The sequence below is a fragment of the Nelumbo lutea genome, chromosome 3, assembly GCF_056320005.1.
Source record: "Nelumbo lutea isolate HS-2025 chromosome 3, American lotus-T2T, whole genome shotgun sequence".
In the NCBI taxonomy this organism is placed as follows: domain Eukaryota; kingdom Viridiplantae; phylum Streptophyta; class Magnoliopsida; order Proteales; family Nelumbonaceae; genus Nelumbo; species Nelumbo lutea.
The window spans coordinates 22,442,522-22,460,541 of record NC_142686.1 but is presented as its reverse complement, the minus strand read 5'-3'; the positions used below and the strand labels follow the sequence as shown (position 1 = coordinate 22,460,541).

At 40.1% G+C, this 18,020-nt stretch overlaps 1 protein-coding gene and 1 non-coding gene across 2 annotated transcripts; both read left to right on the top strand.

Annotated features, from left to right (window-relative positions):
- Positions 1–2,626: 2,626 nt before the first annotated feature.
- LOC148863558 (zinc finger protein WIP6-like) lies at positions 2,627–4,132 on the top strand. The gene is made up of 2 exons (XM_088979669.1): positions 2,627–3,358; positions 3,487–4,132. The coding sequence occupies exons 1-2, from the start codon at positions 2,960–2,962 to the stop codon at positions 3,937–3,939; spliced, it is 852 nt and encodes a 283-aa protein (XP_088835795.1). The 5' UTR covers positions 2,627–2,959; the 3' UTR covers positions 3,940–4,132.
- An 8,886-nt stretch (positions 4,133–13,018) lies between these two features.
- Positions 13,019–13,091, top strand: TRNAA-UGC (transfer RNA alanine (anticodon UGC)). The gene has a single exon. It is a non-coding gene; the product is annotated as a tRNA-Ala (tRNA).
- Positions 13,092–18,020: the final 4,929 nt, after the last annotated feature.

The window sequence follows — 18,020 nt, the reverse complement described above, 5'->3', positions numbered from 1 at the left end:
TCTAGACCATTTAATTTGTTCAAATTCGTTTTGATTTAGATTGGTTTCAATCCAAACTTAGTCCATTGACACTTGTATTCTTATCTTATATCAATGGATTAGATATTAGCTTAATCCAACCCAATCCAATATAAATTTATTTCGAACGGGTCAGGTCTAATCCAATTAATAAATATTTTGAACCAGATTAGTCCAATCCATTATGTCTTGTTAATCTGTCTAATCTGTTCAAATTGCTTTTGGACTGAACGGGATCCAATCCAAAATCGGTCCATTAACACCCTTACATCAACCCAACTTCAATTTCAGCCGGCCATAGGGGCTCACAATTTTTTCAAAGCTTACTCACTGAAAGACAAACATTAAGAAGTCATTTACTCCGGCCTCTTCAGCTGTTATTAAATGCAGTCTAGGAGAAGTGGTTATCAATTAATGCAGAGACGAATTAATCAAGCCAAGCCCCCAATAAGATAATGAACACTCTTTTGATGCATTATTTCTCTAAGTAGGGTATCTACTTATGTGCTTGTGGAATGAGATTTCACTTTGAACCGATCCAGGCTTTTTGATTTTCCAAGGTTTCAGTTTCATTTGGGGTGAATGAATACTAGAGTTTCATTTGAAAAAGATTTTGAGTCTTCTGACTTATATATACATAATTGGATTCAATACATAAAAGAAATTGGACAAAATGTTTTGAATGCTTCACAATGACAACTATCTAAACAACCGAATTGAATGGCTAATTCTAGCAAATTGCACAAGAATCCATATTTTAAAGACTCTGAATTCATACTTATTTCCATGCCCCCCCCCTCCGTAGTAGAAGTCTCAGGGATATTTAAATTTTTGTGCTAGAAACGACCAATTAATTAGAATAAGGTGTGAGGTCACATTTTCTTCCATGTGTCACGACTCATGAGGCACGTAACATGTACTAATATTGCAGGAACAGTGGGCCAACTATTACTACGTTGGGCATTTGTCCACAAACGCATCGTCCATAGATCATACTTATGATCCATCAAGATAATAATAAAGAAAGAAAGAAACACTAACTCACTAATAAGTAATAACTGACCCGATTCAACACAAGCAGTGAAGCAGAGAGTTTGGTTTTACTTTGCTTTATACATATAACATATATTGATATATATTATTTTGTAAAGCTGAAAACTTAGTGGAATTGCAGACAAGTTGACATGATCTGTCTGTCTCTTCGCTTGTTTCTTCTGGCCAAACAACTCTATAAAGAGTTATAGATTAGAACTGGGTAACATATAATGGCCATCCCGATCGAGAAGGTGGTCCAAGAACAGAAATTAATTAATTAAAATTGTTGACATGGTGGCATGCATAAAGCCAGAAAATCAACTTCCATCATGGTTGCATTATGAAAAATCACTATTCATTTTTTCTCTCTTCTGTTTGAAACTCTGCAAAGTGGGGACAGAGAATTTGAACATTTTTCTTTTACTTCCTTTCCCCAACAGTTAAGGATTTCTTCATCTGATGCCAAGTTGCCCAACAAGGAAAGATGTGGTACATCTATCTTTATTGTTAGGGGCACGCCATTTTACTAGTTTTTTGATTCATAAAATTAAACATTGTCAAAAAAAAAAAAAGTAAAATCCCTCTTCATTTCACATTTCTTAAGGTATATATGGTTCAAATAATCAATACATGCGGTGCGGTACACAATTTTTGCGTCATGACCTGGCCAGAACAATCGCATTGATTGGTTTTATAAATTGCAATACTAGTAGTCTAGTACTAATAAATTTGCTATTTCGACTCTCTTCTAATTAATTAGTTTTAAGACAAGTTATATTGTAGTCATGGATAGATAAGTTTTAAAAGGGGGACATGCTTCAATGAATTGAGTCGGGGCTTGACCCCATATATAACTCGAGTTTGCTATCTGGGGTTCTGCAATAGTGCTAGTTCAAGCAGCAGCAGCAGCACAGCAGTTGGAAGGCGGCTTGAGCTTGTGACACAGCATCAGCCAATTAAGTGTCGGAGTCGCAGCATCAAGTCTGGGACCATGCATCGATCAGGCTCCTCTTCTAATACTAATGGTCAACTGAAACATGGACATGGGGTTGTGTATATGTATGTATGTTTTGACAGTGATCAACGCATTTGAATAGAAAGAGCCAACCATGTGATCCCCCTGCTATCGAAATCAGACGGGCCATCAAGAAAATAGACAAAACACGGGAGAGACCTTACTGAATCAATGGCTACTTTTATCGCCAGGCTGTGATCCCAAAACTTGGTGACTAGCAAACCAAAGTGTGACAAATGCTAAACTTACACTACGATATATAGGGTCCTAATTTCTTCATGGATTACATTCGACAACGTAGCGTTTCTCCATTGCTAAAGTGTGTACTACTGTCTATGACTTCCCATGCATCTCTATCAAACTGACTGAAAGGTACGAGATATATATATATATATATATATATGGAGATAGAGAGGTAAAAGAGAAAGAAAGCGGGAGTAGAGAAAGCAGAAAAAGAAGGGCTGGAGTGAAGGCTCGGAAACCGAGCAGAGCAGCAGCACAAACGCAATTAGAGAGTGTGTATTTTTGGTACGCCATTCCATGCATCTCTCCCTCCCCACCTCTCCTTCTTTGACGGTCTCTTGTCTCCCCCATTCCCAAACACGCCAAAACTAATTTCCACCCGCTCCACGTGCATACCGCCATGCCCCCCTCCCTCTCTCTCTCTCTCTCTCTCTCTCTCTCATATTAATCCAAAGAAACTAAAACCCTACTCAAATCAAATCATTCCCCTGTTGTGTTTGTTTATTTACTTCTCTTCTCTTCTCTTCTCTTCTCGTCTCGTCCCCACTCATTTTCCCCGGCGGAACCCAAAAACCCCAACATATATCCCTTTTCATTTTTGTTTTGGTTTTTTTTTTTTTTATTACATATATCCATCGATCGATCACCATGCAAACTCCTTCTCTTAGCCACTTATCTACAGAGACTACTGAGAGTACTTGTTTAGAAGCGAATGAAGAAGATGAAGAGTCAGTCCTTCTCACCCTTCGCCCTCCAGGCCAACACATTTCCAAAGTGGTCAGTCTTTCTCGTCGTCATCATCATCATCAGTACTCCTCCGACCAGGCTGAGAGTGGTTTTGTGAACCATAGCAGTGAAGAGAGTGTAACCGTAGCTCTTCATATCGGACCCCCTAGTGTCGGCATTAGCACAAGCAATGGCATTAACAATGGTGCCCCGGTCGAGGGACAGTACTGGATTCCCTCGCCTGCTCAAATCCTTGTCGGCCCAACTCAATTTTCTTGCTCTGTGTGCAACAAGACCTTCAATAGATACAACAATATGCAGGTTCTTCAAAATGGCCGACCACTATCACTTATTTTAATTGGTCTAAGCTAAGGATTTCTGCACTGGATCATTCTAGCTTAGGTTAGCTAATTCTTTCTTTGTGTTTTTTTATTTCTCTGTGTTGGTAGATGCATATGTGGGGGCATGGTTCACAGTATCGCAAGGGTCCAGAGTCACTGAGGGGGACGAAACCAGCGTCATCGATGCTGAGATTGCCGTGTTACTGCTGTGCTGAAGGATGTAAGAATAATATTGAGCACCCGAGATCGAAGCCATTGAAGGACTTCAGGACACTACAGACGCATTACAAGAGAAAGCACGGAGCCAAGCCATTTGGGTGTCGTAAATGTGGCAAGGCTTTTGCAGTACGGGGTGACTGGCGTACTCATGAGAAGAACTGCGGAAAGCTCTGGTTTTGTATTTGTGGCTCTGATTTCAAGCACAAGAGGTCCCTGAAGGACCATATCCGTGCCTTTGGAGGCGGTCATGCACCCCACGGCGTCGAGTTCTGTGAGGATGAAGATGACGATGAAAATGATGAGGATAATGGTAATGGAGGCCATGTCTCAGCGTACTATTAATGTGCATGCATATGAGTTTACAAACTTCTGTTACTCCTTAAGTTTTAAATTTTTTTAGGTAGTATATGGCTATATGCAGTGGTGAGAGAGAGAGAGAGAGATGATGATGAAGACCATGGTTCATTCTGTGTATTATTATTAGTATATTAAGTTTAGACTTTTAGTCTTGTACTAATTAAGAATGGTTATCACATGTGGATGTCTTTGTTAGATAGATAGATAGATGGGTAGAGAGAGAGAAACAAGGATAAGAGAGAGAGAGATAGAGATAGAGAGAAAGGGCAGAGAGATATCTATTGCTATGAACATGAACAGCAGAATCTGAGACTGTTCTGTACTCATCTGTTGTCATCTGCAGTCACTGAATTATTTACTTGACCACCTTCTACCGGGCTCTCTCTCTCTCTCTCTCTCTCTCTCTCTCAGTTCTGAGCTCCGACTACCACTATTACTAACACTTTCTTCGACCCTTTGTCAGTAGCCCAGTTACACCTTTAGGTTACGTGGGACCACTGAATTCACTGTTTTTGGGGTTTCACCCAAAGAGCTGCTTCTTTCCTTTTCAGTCCAACAACAAACAGAAACTACGAAAGCGTCTGTGACTGAGACACCTGTTCAAATAATGTGCATGGGGGGGCACGACACACTAGCTATCATGAATTCTCGTCTCTTTGATTGCTTTGATCTCTCATCTTTGCCTCTATGTGCATGATAATGCATGTGAGATGATGATCATCATTATGTTATGATCACGAGGGTCCTTGATAATGGCGATGATAGGTGCATGCACGCTCTTATAGTAACATATATTATTATTTTTCTTATCTTAGAAAGGAAGAAGAAAAGGAGAGTTGTTGAAGCAGTGAAGTACAGGATCCGAGGCACGTTTATGCAGGTATATATAAGATTCTTGTCATCTTCAATGGGTCTCGGTAAAAATTTTGTGTTTTTGAATCTACAGTTCCCTTTCTTATTTAGTTAGTTAGTCTGTATCTATTAGTTCTATTCCTTTTTTTAGTCTGTGCATCTTTTCTATTTCTGGGGCCGGGGACTACTTGAAGAGGAGGAGCTAGCTCAACACTTGAGTTTAATTACTTACTCCTCAACTCAACTCAACTCAAACCAGTCTGACTTATTGGAGCCCCCTGCAATGGGCGCTTGAGGTCAATTGCCTAGCTAAAAAACTAAAAGCATTTCGTTCTTGACACATCTCTCGTTGTTGTTAAACTGGGAAACTGATGGGCTTGCTCAGTATGGCTATATAGCTGACTGGATCAGTGACTTACTAATGGATGCAGCTCAGCTTCAGTAAAAGAAATTACATATAAATCTGCTACTTTCCAATCTAATAACATTGCCCAGATCACATTCTAACTTGATCAAGAGGTTATTATATATATATATATTCAACCGAAAGCCCAGGATGCAGATTTTCAATACCATTTGATCAATCTACCAAAGCTCCGAGACACCAGGTTCTGTCGAGAAGGAATCAAATAACTGAATCTAGCTAGCTATAGCCCATTTGAAATCAGAGGAAGAACCTTGTCTTGGTGGAATGACTACCACCTGAGGCCCTGAACAAGAACACTGCATTAAAGTATGAATGCATAAGAATTGGTTTTACAGAAAACCGCTGCTTTGAAGTGAATGCATGCAAAAGTTTGGTGCTTCGTAGCATTAGGAAATGGTGATCAAAGAAATAGGATAACGTCGATCTATATGGAGGAAAAATGCATCCGACGATTGGCTCAATTCAATATATCTATATATTTTGCATATCAAAGGTCTGTGGTTTTCATTCGTTGAGAGAGAAAAGGGCATAAACTAATAATGGAGTGGATGGAGCAAGCAAAGTCTAAGGCATGATCTAATCAGTACTTGTCTAAGACGAAGGGTCTACAACAAATCTCCAGAAATAATTTTCATTTAGTTGTGTTTTAATTAAATTTACGTTGAGAGTTAACTCAAGTCATTGAACGGTTTCAGAGCTAAGAGCCACCCACTGCGTCAGTTGTTGTGATATAGGAAAATGGAAATGGCGCTCGGTAAAAGTACGTATTGTAGAAACCAAAAATTTCCCTCCATATAAAAATACCACTACTTTCTACGTCTTTACGGGATTCTTCAGGCGTCTAGAAACCCAGTCTATTCAGTATTTGGTTGGATGGTAGAATTTCAATATCGACCACAGAAGAGAATACTAAAAAAGACAGAGACAATTAATAAAAAAGAAAGAGAGATAACTGAAACAATATTGAAAGGTTCAGAGGAAGTTGCAGAAGTTTCTATTTTGAAGATTCATCGAGCTTAGATAGCCTGACGAATATGCCAATATCCCAAGATAATTTTGTTTTTCAAATATAAGGGAAACCTCAGTGAAACTACTTTGTGACAGAACCCATAAGAAGAAGTGATCACTGTTGCAATTTAAAGTTAAAGGGGCTAAAAGGAGTAGGAGTAGACAAAAAGAACAAGGGTGAGAATAACAAGCAATGAATTAAGCACCATATAGTTGGCAAAGACTGGATGATGATGATGATGAAATCTCAAGCGATATATATAGATAGTTGAGAGAGAGAGAGAGAGAGCAGTTGAATGAGTAAGCTGTGTGTTTTGAATCGTCATCGTCTGAGGGTGTGGAATTATTCGCAAGGTTCTAAGAATCCGTATCAGAAAGGCAATTAAGAGATGTACCTATGTTTCACATTTGTATGCTAATCACACATGCATTAATGCATTAATCTACAAAAAAGGTTTATAATATTATCCCTAAAGAATTTATAACCAATCAACTGTATTCAAAATTGAACAATCTATATTTATACTACCTATAAAATAACGAATGCCCTTTCTATTTGAAATTTTCATTGGACATTTTTTATCCTCTTTGTCTAAGCATAGTGGGCATAAAGAGGGCTTAGAAACTGCTCACTTATAGCCATTCATAAACTACTCATGAATTATAAATAATTTTATCTTAAATATACTGTCACGTACAAATACACAAATGCACGTACACATTTACTAATATATTATACATATAAATAATAAAATTTATGCATTTTACAAGTATTAGAGGATATACATTTTTGTATTATATTTTAATAGAATTAAAAACATAAAAAACTTAATATTTAGTAATTTAGATATGTATTGGATTTTAGTCTCTATTACTCAAAGGGTATATTCTGCCCCTCATCAGCCCAATTGTATCAGCTTATTGTATTGGCTACATTGTATCCATGCCTAATTTGAACCTTGTTAAGATTTCTAACCTAAGTCTCCATCTGCTGCACCAGCACAAAGCACAAAGAAGTGCAGCAGATCCTGGATCTTCTAACTTCACTGTGGTACAGTGACCATTCTAAATCCTGATTTTTTTTTCCTTGGTAACTACACAAATTAAATCTCACGCCTAGACACTCTTCTCTGCTATAAAGGTGTACGTAATAAAGTGATTAGATGTATGGAATCATTATGAAATGTCCACTGATCTTCTGAACAGTGATTAACATTAATTATTATTATTATATAAAAACCAACCATAGCACACTCAAACATACAATAGTAGCATTCTTTGAAAAGCTACCTTAGCTTTCAGCATAAAAGTAACTCTCCTTGGAAAAAGAAAAAAAAAATAAAAACAAAAAACATTAATTGGGTCTTAATCCTTTGACGGCATAAACAAAAGACTTTGTCATCATCTAGAGCGGGACAAGCAAATTTCATAAAGGAAAAGGTACTCGTCAGAGAGAGAGCTGTGGGAATCTCTATAGATTTATTTTGTTGTCTCACCCAATGTATGTCAGACTCAAACCGGATAAAGAAACCCAAAAGTTCTTTTGGGTCACGATTTTACTGGTTTAACCATCAGTGAGATCGTTCAGACCATAAAAACTGTCAAATGTGGGACCCATAAAACTCACTGGGTCAGCGGTTCGACTGCTGGGTCCGATCTGAGTCTTCTGACAACATTGGTCTCAACTGTATTATCGAGCATTATCCACTTCACTTTTCTTGGGAAATTATCTCAAATCTCCTTCACTTTATACAATGTCTAAAACATTCCCCTTTTAGGTACCCCCATCGAAACCCGTCACAAGGTTTTGTAAATTATATATTTCCCTTATACCTCATGAAAAGTAAATTTTAAATAACAAAAATACCCCTATCATATGCTATAACCATCTTTTTATCTTTTTCACTCATATATCTAAACTATATAAAGCGGATATTTGATTCGGGTTTAATAAAAGTGACCATGGCCATGCCATCCATTTAATACACCAGCACCTGACATTGATACATCCTCATGCTCAACAATGCCACTTAAAACAGGTCCTTCATCTCTAGGCCAGTGGCACTTTGTTAATTTATAGAACACCCATTATTTAAGGGCAATCTGGGTATAATAAAATATACATGTTTGGATAGTATACTGTGTGATGGGTAGAGTACTAATTTTGCATTCTCTTGCTTGTCATTTATTGGAACATCTCTGATGATAAGGGGTTGTTTGAACACATCTATATCTAAGTGAGGGGAAGTTTTACACACATCATTAATATGAAGGGGGGTTTTAGATAATTTCACTAAAATTAAGTGAAGGTAATGCAAGAGACTACTACTACTACTCTCACACCACACCACACCATGTGTACCAATAACATATCCTAGGAGGAGATGGTCAGAAGGTGTGGATCATATGTCACTTCCTATCTATCTATTATTTCCTAGAGAAAAGGAATCTTTTTTGGTTGTTTCACCACCTTCATAAAGACTAAAGAGGATGCACACCCCTAATGCAACGTTCCATCCAAATGTAGGCTTGCAGCTTTAACTCCTAATAAGGCTGCATTTGTTTCCATGTAAAGGGGTGGAAGACAAAGTTTTAGTCACAAAAAAGGGTGAAAAAAAAATAACTAAAATTTTACAGATCGAAAATTTTTCTTCCCCTTTTAAAATGAAACCAGCGGAGACTAAGGAAAAAAGTATGAACAGTGATTCTTTGCATCAAAAAGGCATTCCCTAGACTCTAGAGTAGGCTGAGTAGCAATTGGTCATGTTCATGTTACTGGGCCTACTATTTTCTATTGTAGGAACAAATGGTCCATTGATGCATGGCTGAAGTATTCTGAAAATACATCGATCATTTGTCCAATACATAGAAGAGGATAATGGGATTGAATATTCAGAGGGTTCCCTGCTGGAGGGTAAATTAGGTCACTATGATATGTGGAAGGAGATAAATATATAATGCCATTTGGCAGCTTGCAAATTGCATCTTCTAGGTTTAATTTATGTACCATAAAAACTCTCCACAAATTTATGCTAAATGCTAAGACATCCCTTGTTGGGTGATATCATGGGACAAAAACCTTCCCTCCCCTCCATTAGGAATCCATCAAGATCTAGGTAATATGGCCTCACCTGCAGCTAAATATTTTTAAAAACCCAATGTCACCCCTTTCATAGTCGTTTTAGTTGGGACAAAGACCTCCCCTCACAAATGTTTTTCAGTTAAAATCTTGGTAATACTACTGGTTGTATGAAAAGCTAGGGAGGACTGTGTTCTTCTTCTTTGTGAATAAGTAGTAATGGTATATACTGCCTTACGAAAAGAAAATGGATAAATACTTAAACTTCCTTTAATGTTGTGTTTGGTTTGGAAGTAAAAGGCAGAAGAAAAATAGAAACAAAATGTAGGGAGCCCAGTAAGAACATTGTATCGGTTTCCCCACCTCTCTTTACCTTTTCTTTCAAATCAAACACAATATTTTTAAGGCTGAGTTTGTACAAATGCAAATATGTAGAGTGCAAAATCTTATATTTTATATTATTTTGTATGTATTTACGCTGTACATATTTGCATTTGTACTGCTTTCAAACTGAGCCTAAGGTATATAAGTCAGTTTCCATGCTGCACTAAAAGGGCAAAAACGTACTATACTTAGAGAACCGGTGTAAAACATTTATTATGCTATGAGAAACTTGGAGAATCGATACAAACTTTTTATGCTGTTTCATTTTTAAAATTCTAATTATTTTTAGGAATGACTCAAATTGACCCATGGATCAATTCTAACCTTAACATTTAGGGTTATACTCTAACGTTTGCTGGCTCAACCCGGACCTAAGTCAATCCGATGTATCTTAATCCAACCCAAACCCGACCTACCCAACCCAATTACAGACCTCCCCGTCTAAGAGTAACTCATTGCCATTGCCTGCCAATGAAGTTTGACAAGGAGAAACTCCGATAGAGTGGTTGATTGGTTATAGGCATACATTGGCATGCATGGACCATGGAAACAAGAAAATAGGAGTGGGCTCTACTAATTTTCCTCATTTTAAGCCTGTTAGGATCGGTCCATCACGAGCACTGAGCAAGCCGCTGTATGTAGGCCCAAGCCAAGCCTACACAATCTTTAAGTGGGCTGGCCTGGATTGGTGACTCAAAATGGGCCCTACTGGACGCAGGCCGAAAGGTTAAACTAAAGATACAAGTTGTGGTTCAAATATTTGGTCTAGCTCCCGACATTTACAACCCTGATGAGCATGGCTACGGCCCAACTCCCTGCTTGGGTCGGCCTCTATTGTGCATGTATATTGGGTCGGCTTCAGCCTTCAGGTTGGGATTAGGATGAAGCAGTATTGGGCTACCTAAGGGTTAGGCTCAAGGCCAATCGGAACTTTTGGGACCAGGCTCAGTTCAAGGACTATAAATTCAAGTCCATCCCATGTAAAATTGTGGGATCGATTGGTTCTGGTTCGGATTGGATCCACTAAAATTGTATTCCCTACTCCATAATTCTGAATTGAATAGAGTGAATAATTAGTAATTACTATTGGAATGACCTTCTTAGTTGGTCCAGAATTGCCTCCTTTAAATTGTTCATGTTTTAATTAAGAACAAAGAACGCAAAAGCCACTCTTTTATTTAAAATGGTATGCATTTGATTAGAGGAAGAGATGGTAGAGAGAAATAAAGGAAATAAACAACTAGTGCAATTAAAATTAATTATTGTTTATTTAGAGGAAGTAGAAATATTTCATGATGATGATGATAGTCGAACATGAAAAGGAAAAAGGGAAAAGGGAAAAGGGAAGAGAAAGAGAGAAGGATGGATTATTGATTTATTGATCAATTACAATTGTAGACACAAACACAGCGAAAAGAACCGAATCCAACAGGAGCGCAAAGACCATTGCCATTGTAGGACTGGAGGCACCACTGCCGGCATGAGGCCAGATCACAACCACTCCCTTCCTGACTAATTTGGCATCTTTTTGCACCATCCGAACCCGCCACCATTGATGCTGCAACTGCACCATTCATCCATCGTTAATTAGTTACACATTTAATTAAAATTCTAATTAAGAATATTTATAGAGCTAGCCACAAATTAATCTATACATACTAATTAAAATCGAAGAATGACAGAATAACGATATTGGACTGTGTTAAAAGTTGCACCATGCATGTGATGTGACCATGGCAGTGTCAGTGTGGAATGAAGATGCATATATACATGTATTATATTATAGAAATGATCATCATAAAATACATATTCATGAAGAAATTAATTATATTATGTTTAAGAAGAAACCTGAAAGGAGTAGGAGGACAAAGAAGAAGAAACTGCGGAAAAGCTTAGCCATCTTTCTTTCTGTCAACTACTTAGACAAATTTCTTATCTTCTCGATCGATATGGAAACGCTAATGAGTTGTAGGGGTATTTATATACAGAGTTGTGGTGGGTCTGTAGATTTATTATTCCTAAATAGAATTCAATTGGGCACAAAGTCAGGTCAAATATGCATCTGATCACTCACTTTTCTAAGCCATGAGATATTATAACTTGGGAGGAAAATTTTCAAACAGATTAGGTCAAGACTCAAGACTCAAGAGGGTATGTTGTTTGAGTGTGGCAGTGGCACACAAATCAAAGACAATTGATGCTAATTCACTCAGTGTTGTTCGAGGGTATGTATGTATGTTTCTAAATTCTAATCCAATTTTGCATGGCCTAATCCACTTTTCCATAACTCGCCATTCAGGGGCAGTTTGGTCATGAAAATTGTATTTATGCTGATGTGGACAACTTTTGCTAATGAACACTAGTGGTGCTCAAACCGAATGTGAGTTTTGGAAAAGAAAAACTCATAGACATGGGGTTCTCTAGACGTTTTGAAAAGTTATGATGACTTTAAGAGAAATGTTGAAAAGTCATGATGAATTTTAAACAATTTCCCTAATAACAAATCATACTAAGTCCCAAAGAAATCTACTTAAACATAAGTCCCAAAGAGACCTAGATATGTAATTGTACATTTATAGATCCTAAATTGCAGAAGTTGCATATTTAAATGTGCAACAGATTTGTTACAATATATAATAGTTTCACTACATAAAAGATAACCAAAATAAGGTTAAGGTATTAATCCTGTGCCAATGTCTGGTTGAACTATTCTTTAGGTTCAGTATGGAAGGAGTAGAAACCTTATATTTTGTATTATTTTATATGTAATTGCACTCTACATATTTGCATTTGTAGTACTTTTTCCAAACTGAGCCTGAAATTTAAAAGAGTACAAATACAAATATGCTATCAAAACCTTGTATTTGCATTTTATATGTTTGTATTTGTATTTTTTCCAAAACTGAGCCTTAATTTAGACTAGAATAGAGCCCATGCTAAAATTTAGGCATACACCACACATCTAGTAGACTGGGAGCTAGAATGTTGTATCATCCTCATTGGTGAGAGAGAAAATTTTCTGAAATATTATAAAAAAGGAGAAAAAATAAATTTCACTCTTTAAATAGCACTACGATCATGATGTAGGGACATGTTCCACTTAGCAGTGGCGTTATTCCAAGCATACCCCAAAATTTGGGAGCAATTAATACTTGGCTCCTACCACGTTGGAGGGCAGGCCTCCTACCCTTACCACCTAAGCTCTTAAAGCTTAAACCCTGAGCCCCTAAATAAATCAGTTTGATTGATTCCTCATTCGAGCTGAAGCAAGTCATGAATGGTTTTATAGGATAGATTTCCTTAAAAGTTAATGTGGGGATGTAGCTCAAATGGTAGAGCGCTCGCTTTGCATGCGAGAGGTACAGGGTTCGATCCCCTGCATCTCCACAGTTTATTTATTCATTTTAATTTTATGTCAACACTGTAAGCTTAATTTCCACTCTGCTTTGATTTATTATATATGCATTTATTAATTTAACTAGTAATTAATTCCTTGCTGTTTATTGAGAGGAAATAAAGATGAATTTCATCAGCATTAATAACTAGTAATTGAATGGAGTTAATTAATTACAAATGTAGAAACAGATACATCGGCTAGGATTAGGGTTGCAAAGAGCACGGCCATTGTACTGCTGGGAGCACCACTGTTGGCATTGTTCCAACTGCCCACAACCAATACCCTCGCGAACAACATAACAATTCTTTTGATCACTACTGCACCTTCCCATTGATGCAACTGCAACAATTAACCATCGTCATTAGCTTGCAACTGTCCAAACAAATGAAAGTGAGGAAAGTCTGAAAGATTTAATGCATTCAATTATCTCTCATTAAATGAGATGAAAAGAGATAATCTAAAGATATTTAATGCATTCAATTATCTCTCATTAAATCCAACAATTAAGTGATTAACTTGCACTAATGTTCATTGAATCTTATATTTAAGTCATTTTGGTTTCTTCTCATCTTTAAGTTCTATTAATTAAATCCATCTATATCTATATACTAGTGGGGACCCGTGCGATGCACAGGAAAATCTGAAAGATTTAATAATTTTATTTTTTATTAATTAATAATCAAAATTTGTTGTTAATTAACTAAAAGTACTCAAAGTTATTGTTAATATCTAAAATTTCAATAATTGTATTTTTCATTTAATGTTGATTTTTATTATTTTTTAAATGAAATTTTGATTCACTTTAAATAAATAAAAATAATTACAATATCTAAAATTCTTATTAATATCACTAATAATTAACAATTATATAGGAATGACAACGAGGTGGATTCATGGTGGGGCACCCCATCCTTGTCCCTACTCCATAGTCAAGACACTCTACCCCATCCATAGTGTCAAGCAGGTTTAGGGCAAGGCAACCACTCCTCAATGTCGAGAGAGTTCAAGGGCAAGGCACCCCACTCCTCATCAAAGATGGGGAATCCTCGAATTTTCCCACCCCCATCCCCAATATTGGGTGGGTTCAGGTAGAGGTATAAATCGGGTCGTGCTGGGCCATCACAACACAACCAGCATGTGGCCCACACTGTGACGTGCTGGCGCATGGGGCACCTCGGGTCGTACCTCCCTCCCCTAGGATAACTTGGGGGTTGGTTCCACATAGCCCACGACCCAAGCCCACACAGCCCCATGCCGTGCCATGGGTTGGGCTAGTCCTTGGCCTTGGTCTAGGCCAAGGGGCCAACCTATTAGAGGTCCATTTTTTTGAAAAAGTTGAGAAAGATGTTCAAAATTTTATTTCATATGATTTTTGATATATACAATTGTTTATATATACAAAATAGAACTATTCATGGGTCAGGTAGCTTGACGAACCAACCTGGTCTGATCCGTTATTTTTTAAGCTTGGACAAAATTTCAGGCCCGTGGGCTTGAGCTTGGACTTTCTCAAATAAGCCCAACCCAATACTATTACTTATATAAAAAAGTACTTATGTTATATATAATAAATAATATATATATATATATATATATATATATATATATATATGCTTCTTAAACTATTAATAAATACTAATTTACTATTAAGAAATATAAAAAAGTATACTGAAGATAAGACATATTGTGTACAAATTGGGGGCTTCGGGCTTAGGCTTGAGCTCCAGGCTTTATATAAGGGTTGGGCTCAAGCTCAAGATCTAGGCCCAGTGGTCAGGCTAGGCTCAAGTTTGGGGTTGCACATTTTCTGTTGATAAAGAGTCCCGTGTTAATTATAAAACTATGATTTTTCATAAATTAAAATTTATATTTAATTCTAGTCTATTATAAAAAATATATAACATTAATTTATATATATATATATATATATATATAATTTGTTATCTAAATATTATATAATAATATTTACCATATATGCATATAACTTCTAAGATGAGCTTATTAGGGGTTGTTAAGTTTGGGCCCTGATGAAGGAAGATTTGGCCCGACCTCTTCATTATGTGACACGTGACAGAAATGACAGCTTGGCAAAAGGGGCCAAGCCTAGGCGGGAACAAGGGGACACACCGCCGAACTGACCCACCTTGTAACAGCTCGGGATAGACTTCGCCGAGCTGACCCACCTTGTAACAGCTCGGGATAGACTTCGCCGAACTGACCCACCTTGTAACAGCTTGGGATAGACTTCGCCGAGCTGACCCACCTTGTAACAGCTCGGGATAGACTTCGCCGAGCTGACCCACCTTGTAACAGCTCGGGATAGACTTCGCCGAACTGACCCACTTGTAACAGCTCGGGATACACTTCGCCGAACTGACCCACCTTGTAACAGCTTGGGATACACTTCGCCGAACTGACCCACCTTGTAACAGTTCGGGATACCTCCAAGCTCAAGACCGCCTCGCTTAGCACTTCGCATCATCTTCTGGGCACCAAAGCCAAACAAGCCGTACCATGCCTGACACTAGGGAAGTCCGTGCCCGAGGGCGCCACGCCTAACTGACTTGGGATCTGACATTTGGCAGCAGCACTCTAAACGGCCACCTGCCACCGCCACTGATGCCGCCATCTCCAATTAGACGGTTAGGCAGTGACGGTTCTGTCTCAGTAGAAAGGACGATGGCCGAGTTGACAAGCACAAGGGTAATCATACCCGATCTGACAAGGGCCTCGGGACGAGTACACGAAGTGACTATAAGAGCCCTCTGCCCCCCGACAACGAAGGTATGCAAACTTTGCGCTATCTGGTATTACCTTGCTTTTGAAGGATTCTAACTTGAGCTTCGGAGCCTCTACACCGGGTTCCCCCCGGAGCTTTCCCATCTCTTCCGTTTTAGGTTCCCTCCTACCCCGTTCAGAAGCAAGGCAGCGGACAGCTAAGACCAGCCGGATCGCGCTCCATCAATTGGCGCTGTCTGAGGGAAAACGCTTCAAAAAGCCTCCCTCCAAACTTCGATACCCCATTTTTTTTTTCTTCAAAAAACCCAACACTCATGGCCTCCTCCAGCAACACCGGACGTGGCACGGAGACAAACGCCACCGGGGAGCAACTTCAGGTCCCCGTAGTGTGCGTTGAACAGTTCACCATCCCCCTTTCGGCGGATGGGATCCCCATCCTGAACACGCCACAAGCAGTGGCACCCGTAAACCCTCCTACCACAAACGTCCCCTTTCCTCTCCCCATTGAGACAACCTTCACTGAACCAACTGTCGTCCCCCTGGCAGCTAGCCAAGACCGATTGGAGGACCTGATGCAGTGCATGCGGGCAATGCAAGCCCAAATGCAACAGTTTCAGCAACACCAACTTCACCAGCACCAAGTGCTGCACAACATCTCCCAGTACCACTATCAACAGCAGTTCCCCCAACTGCCACTGAACCAACCACTACTTCCACCTCGCCACCCCACTCCGAGGCTGGTCAAGGCCTCCCCGCAGGATGGGCGCCCCTGCCAGGCGAAGGCCTCCCAGCCCCAGAACCACCCCAACAGCCAGGCCTCGTCCCTAGGCCGAAGAGAGAAAAATGTCATCCCCGCCTCGCAACCCGCGGGTGGGTCGGGAACCTCGCCCGCGAGGTCGGCACCCCGGCGCTCCAAGCCCGAACTCCCGCTCACCGAAAACCGATTCAGCGCCCTGGTGGCAGACTACCAGCACTCCGGGCCCATCGAGCTCGGTAACACGGAGGCCAGCAGCGCCAGCACAAGGCCCGCTCAACGGCGAAGGCACCGGCAAAGTCGCCAAACCGCCACCCGCGCCTTGTCGGAATTCAGAGGCAAAGCCACGAGCTCGGACGAGGTAGAGGCTACCCCGGCTCTCTCCGTTCCTTCCCCGTCGCATCGGAACTCCTGGCGGTCCCCTTACCCAGAGACTTCAAGCTCCCACCTCTAGACAAGTACGACGGGTCCTTCGACCCCACGACCACGTTGACGCCTTTCAGTCGCAAATGCACCTCGCCAGGGCTAGCGAATCGTGCATGTGCGTGGCCTTTACCACCACCCTCAGGGGGGTAGCCCGCACTTGGTACAGGAACCTGGCCCCCGGGTCGATAAAGTGCTGGGCTCAGTTCGTGCAAGTCTTCACCACACACTTCGTCACCAGCCGACAGTGCCCCAGAACAGAGGAAAGCATCTTCGGAGTGGTCCAAAGAGAAGGAGAATCTATTCGGGGCTACATCAAGCGGTTCAACGAAGCATGCTTGCAAATACCGCAGTTGGACCCTGCAGTGCAGCTCGCGGCGGCCAAAAGAGGGGTGACGCACAAAGAGTTCAAATGGCACATGGTGGCCAACCAGCCCGCGACCGTGGCCGAATTCCTCAAACTCGCGGATAAGTTCATGAGGACAGAGGAAGAAATCAACCAACGAACCGAAGGCGGGAACGAGAAAAGAAAGAGAGAAGGCGAGCTCTCCAACCCGGTGAATAGAAAAAACCCGACCCGAGAGCCGAAGCCGAACCAGTCCTTCCGGGCCCCCCTAGCAGTTCGGACGGACTAAACGCCGTTAAACACGAGGCGGACAGAGATCTTAATGACGATCAAAGACGCTCCGTACGTTAAGTGGCCACCTCGCTTGAAGGGAAATCCGAACGATAGAAACAAGAATTTGTATTATAGTTTCCATAGAGACCATGGTCATAGCACCGAACAGTGTAATAACCTCCGGGACGAGGTAGAGGGACTCATCCATCGCGGATACTTGAGAAACTTTGTACAGCACAACAATAACAATAAAGCAGGTCGGCAAGGGGAGCACGAAAAGGATGCACCCGAGTCTAGCAACAAACCTGTCGAACCGTTGCAGAAGCAGCCTCCGGAAGAGAGGTCAGTTCGGGGAACCATCCATGTAATAGTGGGAGGATCGGT

Bases quoted from the DNA above. Each gene is read 5' to 3' on its own strand.
- LOC148863558 (XM_088979669.1), top strand. From the start codon at position 2,960: ATGCAAACTCCTTCTCTTAGCCACTTATCTACAGAGACTACTGAGAGT. The intron at 3,359-3,486 runs GTTCTTCAAAAT...CTGTGTTGGTAG, and splicing joins ATAGATACAACAATATGCAG to ATGCATATGTGGGGGCATGG.